The sequence below is a fragment of the Aspergillus saccharolyticus genome (assembly GCF_003184585.1).
Source record: "Aspergillus saccharolyticus JOP 1030-1 unplaced genomic scaffold BP01scaffold_2, whole genome shotgun sequence".
In the NCBI taxonomy this organism is placed as follows: domain Eukaryota; kingdom Fungi; phylum Ascomycota; class Eurotiomycetes; order Eurotiales; family Aspergillaceae; genus Aspergillus; species Aspergillus saccharolyticus.
Genome location: NW_020290612.1, coordinates 374472 through 391320, shown reverse-complemented (window position 1 = coordinate 391320; position 16849 = coordinate 374472). Strand labels below are relative to the sequence as shown.

At 54.7% G+C, this 16849-nt stretch overlaps 4 protein-coding genes across 4 annotated transcripts; 2 read left to right on the top strand and 2 right to left on the bottom strand.

Moving 5' to 3' along the window:
- Positions 1 to 36: 36 nt before the first annotated feature.
- On the bottom strand, positions 37 to 6998 carry BP01DRAFT_287647 (uncharacterized protein; the record flags this gene model as incomplete). The annotated part of the gene is made up of 4 exons (XM_025571506.1): positions 37 to 2816; positions 2866 to 3622; positions 4602 to 5447; positions 5502 to 6998. 4 exons carry the CDS (start codon positions 6996 to 6998, stop codon positions 37 to 39), a joined length of 5880 nt encoding a protein of 1959 aa, XP_025435221.1.
- Positions 6999 to 9734: 2736 nt separating this feature from the next.
- BP01DRAFT_74305 (putative GATA transcription factor (AreB)) lies at positions 9735 to 11107 on the top strand. The gene is made up of 2 exons (XM_025580065.1): positions 9735 to 10181; positions 10276 to 11107. The coding sequence occupies exons 1-2, from the start codon at positions 9951 to 9953 to the stop codon at positions 10990 to 10992; spliced, it is 948 nt and encodes a 315-aa protein (XP_025435220.1). The 5' UTR covers positions 9735 to 9950; the 3' UTR covers positions 10993 to 11107.
- Positions 11108 to 11736: 629 nt separating this feature from the next.
- On the top strand, positions 11737 to 13889 carry BP01DRAFT_388309 (cytochrome P450; the record flags this gene model as incomplete). Its single annotated transcript, XM_025577815.1, has 6 exons — positions 11737 to 11813; positions 11889 to 12665; positions 12761 to 13105; positions 13223 to 13333; positions 13472 to 13641; positions 13718 to 13889. The coding sequence occupies exons 2-6, from the start codon at positions 11907 to 11909 to the stop codon at positions 13887 to 13889; spliced, it is 1557 nt and encodes a 518-aa protein (XP_025435219.1). The 5' UTR covers positions 11737 to 11813; positions 11889 to 11906.
- A 601-nt stretch (positions 13890 to 14490) lies between these two features.
- On the bottom strand, positions 14491 to 16502 carry BP01DRAFT_378800 (putative MFS transporter; the record flags this gene model as incomplete). Its single annotated transcript, XM_025577092.1, has 8 exons — positions 14491 to 14978; positions 15039 to 15156; positions 15204 to 15219; positions 15269 to 15896; positions 15950 to 16054; positions 16114 to 16246; positions 16294 to 16365; positions 16422 to 16502. 8 exons carry the CDS (start codon positions 16500 to 16502, stop codon positions 14491 to 14493), a joined length of 1641 nt encoding a protein of 546 aa, XP_025435218.1.
- Positions 16503 to 16849: the final 347 nt, after the last annotated feature.

The following is a 16849-nucleotide window of genomic DNA, read 5'->3' as shown; positions in this document are numbered from 1 at the left end:
AAACCACCGGGTATCGAACGGAAACAGGACGCAAAATCACTTGAATAAACTCCGGTATTCGTGCATCCGCTGCTCCTGCACCTCTCGCTTGTCCAACTTCCCCCGGTTCATACTCAGATCCGCCAGCTGCTGCTTCTTCTTCGCCAACTCAAAGATCTTCTCTTCGATGCTGTCCGTCATGATGAACTGCACCGTCGTCACCGGCCGTGTCTGCCCGATGCGGTGCACCCGGTCCACTGCCTGCGCCACCGCCGCTGGGTTGTACTGCGGCTCCATGATATACACCTTGGACGCCGCCGTCAGATTCAGCCCCACGCCGCCTGCCCCGATCGTCGCCAGCAGTACCGTAATCGTGTCATTGTGCTGGAACTCCTCGAGCGCTTTGTGGCGCGCCGACAGTGTCATCGTCCCGTCCAGCCGCGTGAACCCCGTCAGCCCGTTGTCGCGCAGCGCGATCTCAATCAAATCCAGATGCGACGTCCACGCCGAGAAGACCACGCTCTTGTACGGCCGCTCCAAGCTTTGGGTTTGACTTTCCTCGGCGGTCGTGAGCAGCTGCGCGACCAGCGCGTTGGTCTTGGTATGCGGCCCTTCGTACTCCCCCAGCGTTTTCGCCTGCTTGCGGCTCTGCTTTGCGCGCGCCTGCTCCACCACGTAATCTACCAACCCGCCCACGGTGATGACGGAGTACGAGGCAGGGATCCAGCCGTCGCAGACCTGGCACCGGAGGTCAGGGACCTGGCGCGACTGCGCTTGCTCGAAGGCATGGTTCCACCCCGCGAAGCAGTCCGGGCACAGCACGTCAAAGCAGGGGAGCACAATGGCCACCGGCGCTTGGCGGTCGACTGTATTATTAAAGGAGCTGGGCTCCTCGAGCCGCTTCCCACACGTGGCGCAGGTATCGGCCGAGGACTCCTGCATGAGCGTGAACATCTCGTAGGCCTTCTTGTCGACGGCGCCACTGCTGTCGCCAGTCACCCCTTCCTCCAGATCGATCGCGTCCTGGACGCTCAGCCCCTTGATGCGCTTGCGGTCGTCCGGGTCGAGAAGCTCCTTGCCGTGGGCGCTGACCTGCCGTAGAATCATCATGGCTTTCAGAATATGGTGGTACATGCGTCCCTTCATCTGCGATTTCGTTTCGCCGGCGATCACCCGCATCATGACATTCGACTCCTTCCGGAAGAACTCATGCAGCTGTCGCTCCTTTTCGGAGAATTTCAACATGATAATCAGGTCTTGACGCGGGGGAAGGTCAATCTTGTCTTTGACGCGGCGCAGCGTAAATGAATCAACAAGCACCCGCAGACTAGCCAGCACCGTGGCATCGCCCATCTTGAAGCGACTCAGGATGTGCATGCCAAAGCGACTGCGATCGTCGTAGGGGTAAAGACCCAGAAATCTCGTGACCGAAAATAAATCATCCAGGCGGTTCTGGATAGGCGTTCCAGTCACTGACCAGCGACGCTGCGAGTTGAGCTTGAAGATGGCCTGCGTCTGGGCCGCGCTCTGTTCGCGGATGGTATGCGCTTCGTCCAGGACGATGCGAAACATGTTCATCTTGGTCAACGGACTCACCCCTCGCTTCGCTCCTCTCCCCGACAGTTCACTGAGGATGATACTGTACGTCGTGATGACCAGGTCATACTTGGATAATTCTTCCACGTCGTTGGTCCGAGCAGAGCCATGAAAAACGTAGTACGAAATGGCATCGTCACGGAGATGTTCTTTGATCTGCGCCACCCAGTTGTTGACCGCGCTGAGGGGCGCCACCAGTAAGGTTGTCTTCGTATTGCGGATGCCCGGATGGCTTTTGACCAGCGCCGGATCGGGGATCTGCCCAACCCACTGGCAAGACTCATCCAACGAGCTCACAACCAGCGAGAGTATGCTCAGTGTCTTGCCGAGACCCATCATGTCGGCCAAAAGCCCACCCAAGCTCTGCGGAGGCTCTTCGTCGAGCACCGTCCCACTGATGATCTCGCGGTATTTTCTCCTTCCGCCGGCCCCGTAATCCCTACGCCACAGGGAATTGTTGTCTGCCTCATTGGGACCAAAGGTGCGCGGTTTCTCCTTTTCAGTCATGAACCAGAGCGCCTGCTTCTGATGACGAAGCAACGGGGTCACCACGCCAGAAGGAGGCTCCATCTCAGGCAAGTTGTCATTGCTCTGCAGCTGATCGAACATCTTCATTACTGCATCGTTGACTTCTTCGGCGGTCCGCATTTCGTAGCTGACCCCTACGCGACCTCTAGCGGCCGCCGATGGCTTGAACGTAGCCTGAGCCCTCCGCATCTCCGCATGAGGATTGAGCGTCGGCACGCCTTGTTCCACCGCGTTAGGCGTTGTAAGCCATACGTTATGCTGTCCGAGGTGCTTGCCGACCATGGTGGCATCTTTGCGGAGACCGTATAAATTGATAGAGGCCCGAAAGGTCTCGGAGCAGGGTGCCCATGGCCACTCATTATCCTTTCTCCTTCGAAAGTCTAGCCGTGCAGTTAGATCCACCTTTAAGGCAGACGAATCCAACAGAGGCACAACAACTCCGGCTGTCCGAGCATCAACTGCACCGAATATCTTCCCGTTCGGATCGGATACTTCAATCCGATTGTTCTCGCGCGTTTTTCGATGGACCCCGAGTTTGATCGTCGGCCAGTCATGCTGCGAGGCTGCGAAAAGCGCATGAGCGGAAGGTTTTGGAACCAGCTGTGCTTGGATCGTCGCCCCATCAATCTTTCCATAACACACCCTCTGTAGACTGAGATCATTAGACCCTGTAACCTGAATCTCATCGTCGTCGGTCGCTACAGCCGAGACATCTGCAAGAGTTAGCCGAAAACCGACGATGCGATTTGGGATCCATCCTACCGGTCGTCAAGTCCACGACGTTCGCGGCAGACGAAGACGAATCCGCCTGATCGCGCCCCTCTTTCATCCAAGATCCTAGTTCCGAGTTTCCACCGCCACTAAAGTTCGTATCTGTCTTCCCTGGCTTCACTTCTTCGTCCCTCTCTGCTTTGATTTTCTTGATCGGCTGCCTCACACGTCTCTCCACGCCATACATATCCTCAATGAAGCTCCCAGGACGCGCGCCAGTGACGTCATCATCAACATCGAGGTGTTCTGAGCCGCGTTTGATGCTCCTGCGATCGCCCTCGTCAAAGTCCGGACTCGCGCTCACAAATTCGACGTCGATCGTGGTGGGCGCAACCTGAGGGGCCTGCGACGAAACGCTCCCCGCATCGTCCACCAGCGAAGGGGTGCGTGTCCCGGATCGCGATGTTGACATATTCGAGGCCGAGGTGGATTTCGAGCTGCCTCCTCGCGGCTGCCGCCGGCGCGGGCTGCTGAGGAGCAGATGTGCTGCGGAAGCGGTACCCGCCGGGGCGATGGAAGAGGCGGAGCTGCGCGGGCTGGCGAGTGTGGAGGAAGGGTCCGGTTGAGTCTTCGATGATCCTGGGAACGATGAGTCTTCTGTTTCTGGTCCAAGGATGTTATGGGGAGGGGAAGGGCTCTGCATCGTCGAAAAGAGCAATGGAGACGAAGGTCCTTCGGCGTGCGGGGTTTCAGCAGCCATGGGTGAGGGGTCTGGGTGGGAGTGGTGAGGGGATACTTCGAGCTCGGGCTCCGGGGAAGCTTTACCGTTCTTCTTTTGGAGTTGCTTCTTGTGCGCCCGTGGGTCCAGCAGCATGGCGGCGTGGGAGGAGGCCATGACTGTCAGATTGTGTCTGCTGCGACTGCAGCGGCGAGACACGCGCGCGAGGGTGATGCAGATCCTTGGGAGACAAATTTAAGATCGCGAAGAGGAACCCGGTCGAAGAGAGCGTGATAGAAGCATCCAGGGTAGATCTGTGATGAGAAATTCAAAGCGTCCTCAAGTGAGGATGGGTGGTTCAAAGAGAGACGGTCAGACTGAGCATACACCTCGGAGGGCGGGAGTCCGGTGGCGTCGAGATGAGGAACGAGTGAGTGTAGACGACAACTGCAGATGGAGTAGACGTTACATGAGGCTACTTATGTCGGCGGAAACTAGCTGAAGAAAGAAAAAGGTAGGAGAAAGGTGGGCGTGAAGTGAGAGATGGGGAATTGGAGGATGGATGATGATGATGGACGATGACCACTGCATGGAGAGAGGCGATGCCAAGAAATCGGCGATAGATAAGATTGCGGGCGAGTCACGAATCATGTATGGATTGTGTTAATAGAGACATCATACGGTTCGGAAGACATGGAATCATGTTAGGCAAATCAAAACCGCATCTATCCTTGATCCCCAGGGCTGGAAGTGTTTCAGTATTTCAATTATATACTTGGTTTTCTCATTAACACAAAAAACTCAAATTATATACCGCGTGTAAGTCTGAACTATTAAGTCTCCCACAATATTCCACGTGAAGATCAACTTCCATTGTCTAAGAAAATATTTTCCAACAACTGCCGTCCCTTGCAAATCATCAGAAACGAACTCCTCATGCCAGATTATCATAATACACGCTAAATGGGGAGCCGAGGTCGAAGAGTATAAAGAAGAAGAGGAGAAGAAAAGAAGGGGGGGTGGGAAGGAGATGTCGAGCCGAATCCCATGTTTAACACCAGGTAAACACAGGATTCTTGCTTTTGACGGCCTCGAGCCGTTCGACAATCACTTTCCGTTGGTTGCCTTCCATGCCTTCCGCGGCTGCATATCCAAGATCACCCTCAAGATCATCGCTGCTCCAGAGCAGGTGGGCCTGGCCACGGTTGCTCGAGACGGAGTTGTGTTTCTGGTGTCGGTGACCTGGCCGAGGAGGAAGCGTGGCCCAGCTGCGTTCCAGGTCTCTGCCATGACTCAGCTCGTCAATGCTGTTGCGGCCATACCGGTCATCCATGGTGGCCGGGCTCCCGGAGAGCGCCCTGTCATGGCCCGACGCGGAGCCGCGCCCTCTGGAGAGTTCGAACCTGTTGGGATTTGGCAATTCGTTGGCAGGCGAGCTGAGTCCAAGGAGGTCGACCTCAGGCCCTGATCCCAGGGACATAGAGGCACCAATATCCATTTCCTCATTATCGGGATCATAAGTGCTGTGTTTGTCGTAATTTTCGTAGCTCTTCACTTTGCGTCTTTGTGCTTCCGTCGAGGGGCCGCGGAGGGGAATCGCCACCGGCACATCCACGAGATCATCCCAGACGCAGACCCGCGTTCTCCTGGTCAATTCAAGTGGTCCATGGTCGGGATGCTTCAACGTCTCCACGACATTCCACGCTTGACCCTTCATGACTGCAATCTGTCTCGCGAACATGCTTTCCTTGAAATCATCATCCTGTGAGAAGACACGACGTAAAGCCATCTGTGTGCCGCTCCACCAGGCAGTCGAGGTCAGAAGTGGTAGAAAATGATCACGAGTCTTCTGCGAGAATGGTTGACCGATCAGGGAGACTGGAAGGAACAGCCAGCCGAATGGAAAGCTCCGCCACTGGTAGGTTATTAGCCGGAGTCATCGCCCTGTCAGCATCATAATACCACTTACCGCATCAGGATGTTTCCATGGCCAGGATAGACTATTATCAATGGCACCGATTTGGATTGTTGCGTAGGGCTCAGTAGTGGTTAAGGGAGTCCCCGTGCGACTGACCGCAAGCATTGACTCGTGCCTTCGGTAAGGGTGAGGCGCAGTAGTCGCTCCGTCTGAATTGACCGCTACCGGGCGAGCAGGGGGTAAGTCATCATCGTCATCATCATCTTGAGGAGTCTGCTGCGCTCCGTTCGGCTTGGGCGCCTCGGCGACGATGGAAACTTCCTCAGTCCGCCAATCGATCTTGATCATCCAATTGTCTAGTCCTCGGTCCGTATTTCGCATGATGTAGTCCAGGATAACGAGCTTCTCGAGTTCTTCCCTGAATGACTGCTTCAGGCTCTCCGTCCAATAGAAGCGCCGTTCTCTGCTTTCTTCGCGCGGCGATGGTGTGCGCGTCTGGCCGTCGTGGTATTCCTCTTCTTCTTCGTCATCCGAGTGTATCCCAGACGGGCGACATGCTTCGTTCCAAGGCCGCTTCTTTCGCTTGGGAGCATCTTCTGCTCTAAAGCCCGTATTTGTCTGATCCGGCCAGGGGTGGTCGCGCAGGAAGAGATTCGCATCTTTGTAGCCTTTGAGGAAGACCTGGAAACTACCGGCCTTGGGCGGAAGGGACTTTTTGCCCATCCAGGCTTTTCTGCGATCCCAGAAGTCGTAAAAGAACGACTTGGAGGATAACCAAACGATATCGGTGTATGGAACGAGATTGGTCTGCAGCCGGGAGTCGAGAACATACGCCGCCGCCTCGGAGACATAGGAGAGGTTCGGGATGAGACACGCTCGCCCAAAGAAACAGGGAAATAAGTTGCGGTGAATCCACTTGGTCCATTTGGGATTGCGAGAGGCATACGGTTCTTCATCCTTGGGTTTGAAGACTCCGACGACCTTACCCTCGCTGTTGCGAGCGAAATAACTGCCGGAACTACCCTGGGAAATCATGCGGGGATGGACCCCCATCTCGATCGCGATGCGGACACTCTCCACGACCTCTTCGAACTCTTCGCGAGCTCTCCGCGCAGCGCCCTCGATCTCATCGGATTCGAGAACTTCTGCCGTGACTGGCCGGACCCCATCGGGCGCCTGAAAGACTGAGTGGTATATCTCTAGCTTCTCCTCCTCGAACGTCTTTCCCTTGACTCGATGGATCTTGAATTTGGAAGCAATCTCTTCGGCCCAGCGCTCGAGGCGCGCATTGATGGCTTTTATGTCCACGCCCGAATTCCTCCGTCCCCGCCGGTGATACTGTCCACTCAGTCTTCGTCGCGGCTCGGGAGGCGAGGCCAGACCGGTTCGTGCAGAGATCGGGGCATATCGGGGAGCAGATTGGGAGATGGTCTGGGAGTCCTGCTGCAGGTCGTCGTCGTCTGAATAATCATAAGGATCATGGGCTCGGTCTTCTTCTTCCTGCGCCAAACGGGCATAGCCGGAGGTTGCGGGTCGATTCTTTGGCATGGTGGCAGCGAGTGGTATAGGACTGCAAGGACCGGGGAGGAGGAGGAGGAGGAGGAGGCAACCAGCATTCAATTCATATGAAAGGGAGCGGAGGCAAAGCTATTGGGGGTGACAGGGGCATGAAATGAACGAAGAGAAAGAAATAAATTAGGAGAGGTGAAATGGACAAAAGAAGACTCAAGGCATTACTGGTGACAAGCTGGACTAGCAACAGAAACGGCAAATGAAACGGGCGGGTGGAATTGAGTAGTGGAGGAGAAGGAGAGTAGAGTAAGTTGGAACTTAGTACGGAGGGAGTAAAGCGGAGGGACTCCCTCCCTCACTCCCTCACTCCCTCACTCACTCACTTCACGCTGTCATCTTCTTCCTGTTGTACGGCTGTGGCTTGTTCTTACCAGAAGAATAAGTTACTGTACAGATACCAACCCCCCGGTCTCCCCTGCCGGCTCTACCATTGGTCCTGGACTGAACCAGGGTCCTACGCCGCCACATATCTGACCAGACGATACGACACCGCCACGGCGTCTCTCCTCCGATGGTTTTGAAAATGCGGGCTCCACCCAAGCTTAATGAACATCGACACAAAAACAACATAAAAAATTAAAAAACCCCCTGGATGAAGAGCATGGAAGATGATGCATTGGAAGAGTGAACCAGAGCTTTGAAGACCCAGAACGGTGGTGGGTTATGATTACTGCGAAGAACCGTCGTGTGCAAGTGGTCAGTATGGTGGGATATTGCCTACTACTATTCAGTAGTTGGAGATTCTCGAGTAATAGAGCGCAGGAGAGAGCCTGGGCAATCAGCCCCAGTCTCGAGTCTCAGTCTTGTTACTGAGTATCAATTCATGCATATAGACAGTACTTCGTTAAGTTGGTCATCGTGGCCAATTCGACTGTTTGGATCCCGTGCGGGAAACCGGTTTCACTTCGAGCCCCAAACCCAAGAAGCGATCGATCTTAGGGTTGGACTCGCTTGGTAAGTACTCCGTAGTTGGTACAATCACCCCCTAAGAAGAAGATTATAGCGATGAGAACAGGGGTATGCAGGGGCACGGCAACAACATTGCCAGGACTCATTCCGGGCTCAGTCCCAAGTACGGAGGAGTAGTTAGTTAAGTGGTTCATTGATTGTTAATCGTGTAGGAAGATAAGACACGAGACGAAAACAATCAATTGTTCAGCAGGTGTCGAGTACAGCATGTACTTATTAGCATGTACTCGATGTACAGTAGTGTACTTCTCTTCTTTTTTTTTTATTTATTGATCTGATGACGGCATCATCAACCGGCTACTTAACTAAAAAACAAGAAAAGCGACTAGAAAGCATCTGAAAGTCACGAATTGACTTACAAGAATAAAATAAAAGGAGCCCAGATTGGGTCCAGTCCAGCCCCCCAGCCGCCGTAAGAGGGCAACAATCGATAAGTGTCTCCCTAAGTTGGTTTGTAGGCGATAAGTTAATCAATCAATCTCGTTCCCACCCCCGACCACCCCCCATCACGCTTCCTCCAATCTCACCTTTACTTCTTCTGCTTCTTCTTCAACCCCCCCAGTCCTCTTCGCGTTAAACTCCGGATGATCATCTGATCCGCCTGTCAGGCAGTTCAATTGATGGTCTCTGTTGCGCGTGTCTCTCTTCCTTGTCGCTCATTCCGATTGTTGTCCTTCGAGTCGAGTCTCGTTGTCTCATCTCACGGACAGCCTCGCTGATTTAGTTCGCTCCTTATCTGCTATATCGGCTCGAAGACCCTTGGTCAATTCAGCCGACCGATCGACCTCAGCAAGCGCGGACGGGATATTTTTTTTTCAGCTCGTCTACTGAACACTTGCATGTTGCTGGTGCAGGAAGACATTCCGAATCATTCCTCCCTGTTTGTGGCTGGTCCTCTCCTCCAGCAGCGCCAACCCTCCCTCGACCCATACAACTACTCAAAGTCACGACGCGACACGGGTAGACCTCTTCACAGTTCGGTCAATTGAGGCCGGATTTCTAGTCAATACTCGACGACATCCTCCACAGTGGCTTCACTCCTGTTCCGGGCGTCGCCCATCGACCCAGCCCTCCGACCTCCGTCACCGTCGAACCCTCAGTCCCACGAACCCGCCTACACCCAGGGCTCGTCCTCCGAAGAGAGTCAGCTGGACTCGCGTCAATCTACAACCGATACAGTGACTGGAGTCTCATCCGCGTCGTCGCAGTATTCCGGGGCCATTCCGGAACTCAGTCCTTTGGACAAGTTCACCCACAGTCCCGGCAATAGCAACAGCAACGGCAGTGCGTTCCCCAGCTCGCTTGGTCCCTCCTTACCCGGATTGTCTGCTCTGGCATCGGTCGCATCGGCGCCCACGTCCAATTTGCGGTACGTATTCTTGCAGCGTCTTTTGGCCGAGGGAGCAGAGGGAAACCATAAGGTGGTAAACAGGTCCAGGACGGAGTCGGGTGATTTCGACCGGGGGAGTCGACCTGATTGCCTTGGAGCACGGTCTTTGCTGACGGATCTTACGTGTCCAGAGCATCGAGTAGCAATGCGAATCACGGCATGGCTAATATGACCTACGCGACATCATCCCCAGCGGCCACCACTGGAGGACAAGGCAATAATCCTGTAAGTCAATCTGGAGTTTGTGGGCTTATCGCGATGACAACGGGGGGTGGGGGAGAATAATCCCCTTATCTACACACTACGTACTACGACATAATAGTTCTCCATGCATTAATGGGGTGGAGGAATTTTTCCCCTTTTGATCCGGAATCCCCTCGTCTTGCTGTTATCAGCAGCCGCTGGGGTCTTGGCGCCGCACCACCTGTGCCTTATCGCTCCAGCCCATCAAATCTCTCCCGATCTTATCAACCCAGCGCTCTTTCTCCTCCCATCCACTATCAGCGCCGTCTCCTCATCTTCCCCATCTTCTTCCCTGCTCTTCCGCCCCATTTGCTGCCTCAAAGACCATGGCGACCACATTAGCTGATCAAAAACGTCCTCAATTACAGCCTGTGTGCCAGAATTGCGGCACCTCCACCACCCCCCTCTGGCGCCGTGACGAACTCGGCTCCGTGCTCTGCAACGCCTGTGGTCTTTTTCTGAAACTACATGGGAGGCCTCGTCCGATAAGCCTCAAGACCGATGTGATCAAAAGTCGCAACCGCGTCAAGACCGCTGGTCAAGGCACCAAGCGCAAGGTGAGTACACGACTCGAAAATTTTTCTCTCTTCCCTGACGTCTTCTTTTTCGGCCCACTGTTGCTAACGGTCCATGTCTCCTCTTGTATATTAGTCCGGTGGTGCTATCGATACCAATGGTCTCTCTGCCTCCCGATCCGAGGCAGGAACTCCGCCGCTTGGGTCGCATGGCAATCGTCGCGCGTCGCGTAAGACGTCCCCAGGCCATTCCGACCGATCCAACTCGCCGGTGCCGCGGACGGAAACCCCTGGTCTGCCTCCAGTGCAGCAACCGCACACCCAATCGCTGCACAACTCCAATATCGCCCCACAACATTTGTTCGACAGTGTGACCATCGGTGACCATGGCATGAATCCGCCAAATGCTATGCCCTCGGCTCAGGTGCGCCAGCCTTCCCCGACGTCGACCTCGGCGGTGGGCGACCGTCACCCCGATTCTCCCCAGACCTATGAAGGTCTCCTGGCGGCCAATACATCCCTCAAGACGCGCGTAAGCGAGCTGGAGTTCATCAACGAACTTTTCCGCGGTCGCGTCGCGGAACTCGAGCGGAGCGATGCGACCGCCCGCCGGTCTGAGATGATTGTTCGTGACTCGGAGGTCCGTCTGCGACGGTCCTTGGAGGAGGCTCAACGGCGTGAGGACGATCTCAAACAGCGCGTTGCCGACCTGGAGCGGCAGCTTGTGGACAAAACTCCCCCCACCAATGCGAACAGTGACAGTCCGGGTGAGCCCCTAGCCAAGAGAATGCGATTGTCGGACGTGGTTGAACAACCCGCCGAGTCCCCAACCAAGTCGCCCAAGAGCGTCTAACCCTGGAAGGCCGCGTTCAGTCTGTTGGACGCGAGCGTTTCGCGCCGTCGATCACAACGTGCATTGCGCGCGTTGCTGAGGTCTCTGGTCTGATCTTCCTTGGTCTTTTTGATACCCTTTACGAGTCTTGTCATTGGCTGGTTGTATATCGGATTAACTAATTGTACCTTCTCCTTGGATTGATCTTATTCTTACACTCTCTTGCCCATCCCCCAAACCCCCGCACACATTCACTCTGTTTTATTCTTAATTCCGATATGGGACGGGGAAGATCGGCTGGTCGGGATCCACAGCATACATTGCACGCGGTACGGAATCCGACGGCACACCACAAACAGGACAAGCGAGAGATATGACAAAAAAAGAGAAAGGATTGACCCTGTGGTTGTGCAGGGGATCTGTCTCATGTTCAGTATTCGTTTATCTATATTCCCTGCAATCAATCACAATGTGCTTTATCTTCGACCTTATGACCTCTTAATCAGACGACTGCTTACTTCATGCTTCATTGGCTGTGCTTATGCGGTATCCTTGGCTTCTTGCGAACCTTGAATGTCTGCATGTATGATTGGTAAGTACTAGTGGTGTGTCACTGAGCGGATTCACCAAGTACAACCCTGGCGGATGATCATGGCCTTCATAGGAAAACGCCCATCAAGCCAGCAAGCACGCACAACTGCAACTTGTGCAAAGGTTTGAGGGTAACGGATCATTAACGATTGGTCGGGGGCACGGGTAGAAGATCAGCTCGTACAGCTGAGAAGCTGGCGATGCGTGCCTTGTGTGCCAATGAAATGGACCGATGATGATATACCTCTCCAGTGCGTCCCTGACCCGTTTGCCTTTGTTGCTCCTGCAAAAACGCAGCGCATTGACTACTGTATACCAAAGCACAGGTCAAAAGACCCGGCACGATGGATTTCATGAGGATAGCAACGCTGGTGCTCGATCTCACCCTCCTGGGCCTCTTGTTCACAGCCGGACTCATCATCTACCGATTAACCCTCAGCCCTCTAGCACGCTTCCCAGGCCCGCGTCTCGCCGCCGCCACCGGCTTGTACGAGATGTACTATCAACTCGTCCAAGGCGGCATCTTCACCTGGAAAATCAACGAGTTACACGACCAGTACGGCCCCATCGTGCGCGTCAAGCCCAACGAGCTCCACATCCGCGACCCCGACTACTACGCCACGCTGTACTCCGGCCCTGGCACGCACCGCGACAAAGAAGCCGGTTTCAGCTTCATCGCCTACCCGCAGTCGCTCTTCTCGACCGAGGGCCACGAGCTGCACCGCGACCGCCGCCGCGTGCTGGGCCAGTTCTTCAAGAAACACGCCATTCTGCAGATCGAGCCGGCCCTCCGCACCAATATCGAGCTGCTGCTCCGGCATTTTGCGGCCGTGGTGGGCAGTGCGGACTGTCTGGAGCTGCATACGGCGTTCCAGTGTTTCACCGCGGATACGCTCTCGCAGTACTGCTTCGGCCGCCAGCAGGGGTTCCATTACCTCGAGGATGCGGAACTGGCGCCCACTTGGAAGTTGCGGATCAACTGGATGTTCGAGTTTTGCCGCATGAATCGGCATCTGCCGTTCCTAGTGTCTCTAGCGAGGAGGTGGCCGGCGATGGCGGAGAAGTTGTGTCCGCCGTTTGGGTATATCATGGGGATGGAGCAGGTACGTTGAGTTTGTCTTTCTGTCTCAAGAGTTTGTATGAGTATCACGTAGATGGCGGGGGAGTGTGTCTCACGGGTTAATTGAGTAACTATCAGGATGTGAAAAGCTTCGTCCGCCACGCCATTCACCAACACCAACAACCACCCTGCACCACCTCTCCTTCTTATCCACAAGACAGCAACCAACAAGCCATCTACCCATCCATCCTCGCAGACCCCGCCGTGCCCCCCAGCGAAAAGACCCCGTCCCGTCTCGCGGACGACGCCATCTTCCTCATGATGGCCGGCACGGATGCCCCTGCCCAAGCCCTCGCCATCACCATCTTCCATATCCTGGATAACGAGGCCGTCCACCGGAAGCTGAGAGCGGAGCTCTGTGCCAATATTGCGGATGCGAGCACCGTGCCGGCGTTGGAGAGGTTGGAGCGACTTCCTTTTCTTGTATGTGGTTGATCCTTTACTCTCACCATACTTGATCTATACCCTCTCCGGGGGGTGTTATATAAACCTGAACCTGAAACATACACTTCGAGAAACTCATACCCCGAACCCCCTCAGAGCGCAACAATCAAAGAAGGCCTCCGACTCTCCTCCCTCGTCACTACTCGCCTCCCGCGCCTCGCACCAAACGAGACCCTACACTACAAGCAGTGGCAGATCCCAGCTGGAGTACGTTTCTCTGAACCCCTTCTTTCCCGTTGCTGCTTTCTGAATCCAACCACCCCCACCGCCACAAAATCCACCTCCCTCCCTCCCCCACAATAATTAAATTATGGAACTTCTTAATGAATTCACAATCAAATCCAGACTCCAGTAAGCATGTCCACCTACTTCATCCTCCGCGACCCGCACATCTTCCCCGCCCCGACCCGCTTCCACCCTGAACGATGGCTACTCGACGACCCCGCGGACGTGCAGCGCCTGCAGCGGTATCTTGTGCCTGCCTCCAAGGGGACATTAGGGTGTCTGGGCCAGAAGTGAGTCCACCTCCTTGGCATGCCATCTGAGTTGTGGGCTAGTGACTCGTGCTCATGCTCATGCTCATGCTCATAGTATGAACTCCGCCTGGATGCACCTCGTGCTAGGCACGCTGTTCCGGCGCTACGAGCTCGCCCTCCACGACACGCGCCGCGCGAATGTGGAGATGGCACGGGATAACTTCATCGGGCAGACGGCGGCGGGGAAGAATAATGTTTTTGTGAGGGTTCTGGGGGTGGTCTCTTGATTCTATCTATTACTTCCACTTATGGTTTGGGGGTTGGGGTTGGGATTGAGTTATTTCTTAATTACTGAAAGGGGTAGGAGAGGACCTATGCTTGCTTTTATGAATCATGCCATTCATTGTCTTTGGGGTTCTTAGGAGGGAGTCGAGTTTGGAGCGAAGCACATATCGTAGCATGCCTGGTTGGAAATGGTGGTCCGGGGGTTCTCCCCCGGGACGCCTTATGAACTGGGATATAGGACTACGTCTAGCCAGGAAGCTGAAAGAAAGGGGGGTCCGGGGGTTCTCCCCCGGGATACTCCAGGGTGACCGAGACGGTGGAACTAGGCCTCGCACGTAGCAAATCATCTCTTTTCTGTATACGTGGAGAAGTGGACACCTCGAAGGTTATACAAGCACTCAAATATATTTGCTTAGTCTATGGCTCTATACTCAAGTCTATGGTCATCCCATTCACAATGACTCGAACCTCTCTCGATAAACATACTAAGTATGCATCTCTCCCCGAAAGCCGGATCACAAGCCGGGGTATCATATACGCAAGAGGCCAGAACTCGCAGACTGGTTCTCTGAGGTTCTGAAGAAGCCGGCATTCCTACGACAGCTAAGCAAGTCGTTCATGTTCGAACTTCTTTTGCATAGCGCCATGGATGCGCTTTTCGCGCAGGATGGTCCACAAGCACACAACCAGTCCGGCCACGCCAGAAACAAAGGTGGTGTAGTAGGCTGCCTGGTAGCAGGCCAGTCCATCAGGACACTCCCGGTCGCCATCCGGCCCTACCACGGAGTGGTGGTCGTAGGTGTGACCGTACAGAAGGTTGAACACATTCCCACTGAAGACCGGGGCCAGGGTCATGACGCCCCAGTTCTGCGAAAGGCCGTTGATGCCGAAATTGTGGGCCACCAGGGAGGGGAACACGCCGAACAAAAACCCGTAGGCAATCCCCGTGAAGCCCGACACGATGGCTAATTGGTGAGGATTGGAGATTGACGATCCAGCCAGCTGGGTGATCGTGAAGACCAGAGCCGACATGAACAGGCACCAGAACCGAGACATGTTCAGTTTTTTGACTAGAAGATCGGAGCCGATCCCTGCAGGTCACACAAGACATGAGTTCAGGAAGCAGACGGAGGGTGGGTTTCAGCACGTACCACTCAAGAGACGCCCGATGAAGTTGCCGAATGACAAGATCGAGACATGCATGACCTGTCGCTGCTGGATGAACTTCGGGCTCGCGCTGTCGTCGTAGTATTTCCAGAGTGCCTTGGCCTGCGGAGATTAGCATCCAACCGGAGCGGGCATCAAGAGAGTCTTACGCTGTTTCCGATGTTGCTGGTCGAGGTTAGCTGCATGCACCGTCAACGATTCAACGAATACTTACTTGATAGTCATCAGGCCAATGCCCGACAGAAGCGCCATTGTCAGGAAGAGCTGCCAGAACTCGACCGTCGAAAGCATCGCCAAGCCTCTGACGTCTGGATGAGGTGAGTCGGGAGCAACATCAGACATGGCATCATCTTCAACTTCTTCCCCTGCGTGCTCAGAGATGGATTCGTGGGAGGTTCTGAATGGGACTTTGGGTACCAGGGAAGAGGTCTCGTTAACATCGGGGTTGTGGCTGGGGAGTGTGGGGATCGACGCGTTCGACTGCGACCGAGTATGGCCCGGGGGTTGAGTTGAGATTTCATATCTTTGCGTACCTGCTTCATCAGAGTCTTCGCCCGATCGCAGCTCGGTGGACCTTGTTTTGCGCAATCGACGCGATTCGACTCCCGGCGATCGGTCTCTGCCGAGCGGCAAATATGGGTCGCTGGGCGACAAAATGCGAAGGAACGGGATAGAAACCAGGTTCAGGATACACGTTCCCAGCGCCAGTAATAGGAGGAAGCGACCGGTATCATCTTTGAACAAGACGGTGGATATCGTCGACCAGAAGAAGGCGCTCAGGCCGAAGGCGGCCAGAGGAAATGCAGTAGCCGTTCCACGGTGCTCGGGGAAGTTCGACGCCGCTGCCATCCATTGTCTTTAGCACAGATTCCGACACAATCTCAAGTGAACGCACAAGTTTTGATGGATGCTGAAAATGCGGAGGCACTGCCGAAGCCCGTCAGGAAGCTGAAGAACGACAAGAAAAAGGTGCCGAGAGAGCCTGGCCCGCCCTCGTATGCTGCACGCATCCGGTACGTTAGCGGGAGATCTTCACCAAGCCGACGGACCAGCGCGTACCCAGATGGATGGGATAATAGCCCACGCCAAGGGAGATAGCTCCCAGGAAGGTGGTCAGACGAGGACCTCGAGCATCCGTCAATAGACCCAGTGGGATGCCCGACGCATACATGCCCAGATTTCCCGCCGCACCCTGACAATGGTGAGTCTCCGTCAACATAGCTGAAAGGATGTTCTTACGATGAAGTTGCTCTGGGTGGCCGAAATCTTCATCTGTTGGGCGAACTGCGGCGCCCAGGCGGAGTATGCATACTGATCTAATCAGAAACCGGATTGAGATAGCAACCACTGGCGAAGGGATACCATACATTCGTTCCACAGGCGAGCGCAACCACAGTTGCGGCTATCACGGAGATAAATCGCTTTGTCTGATGGGATGAAAGCGCCATGTTGCGGTGGTTTGGAGTGCCTTTCTGCGCCAGAACGCCCAGTCGAGCTTCACATGCAAAGACTCTTTAGAAAGGTGGGGAAGGAGGAGTTGCAGAACAGCCAGTGATTTGATTATTTGTAGATTGGGACTCCGAGTTGTTCCACGGATGGTGCAGAGGAGAAACGTTATCACGTCACGATAACCGCAAGACGAAGACCGACGGCAAGGAAGACGGGGGGGGCTAGTAGTCTGTGTCTGTCTTAGTAGTATTTTCCGATAGATCAGCTAGTTAGTATATGACATATGATAGCGCCAATTGAGGCAAACGAATGTGTAGTAGTGAGTGTACCCAATCTGAGGGAAATG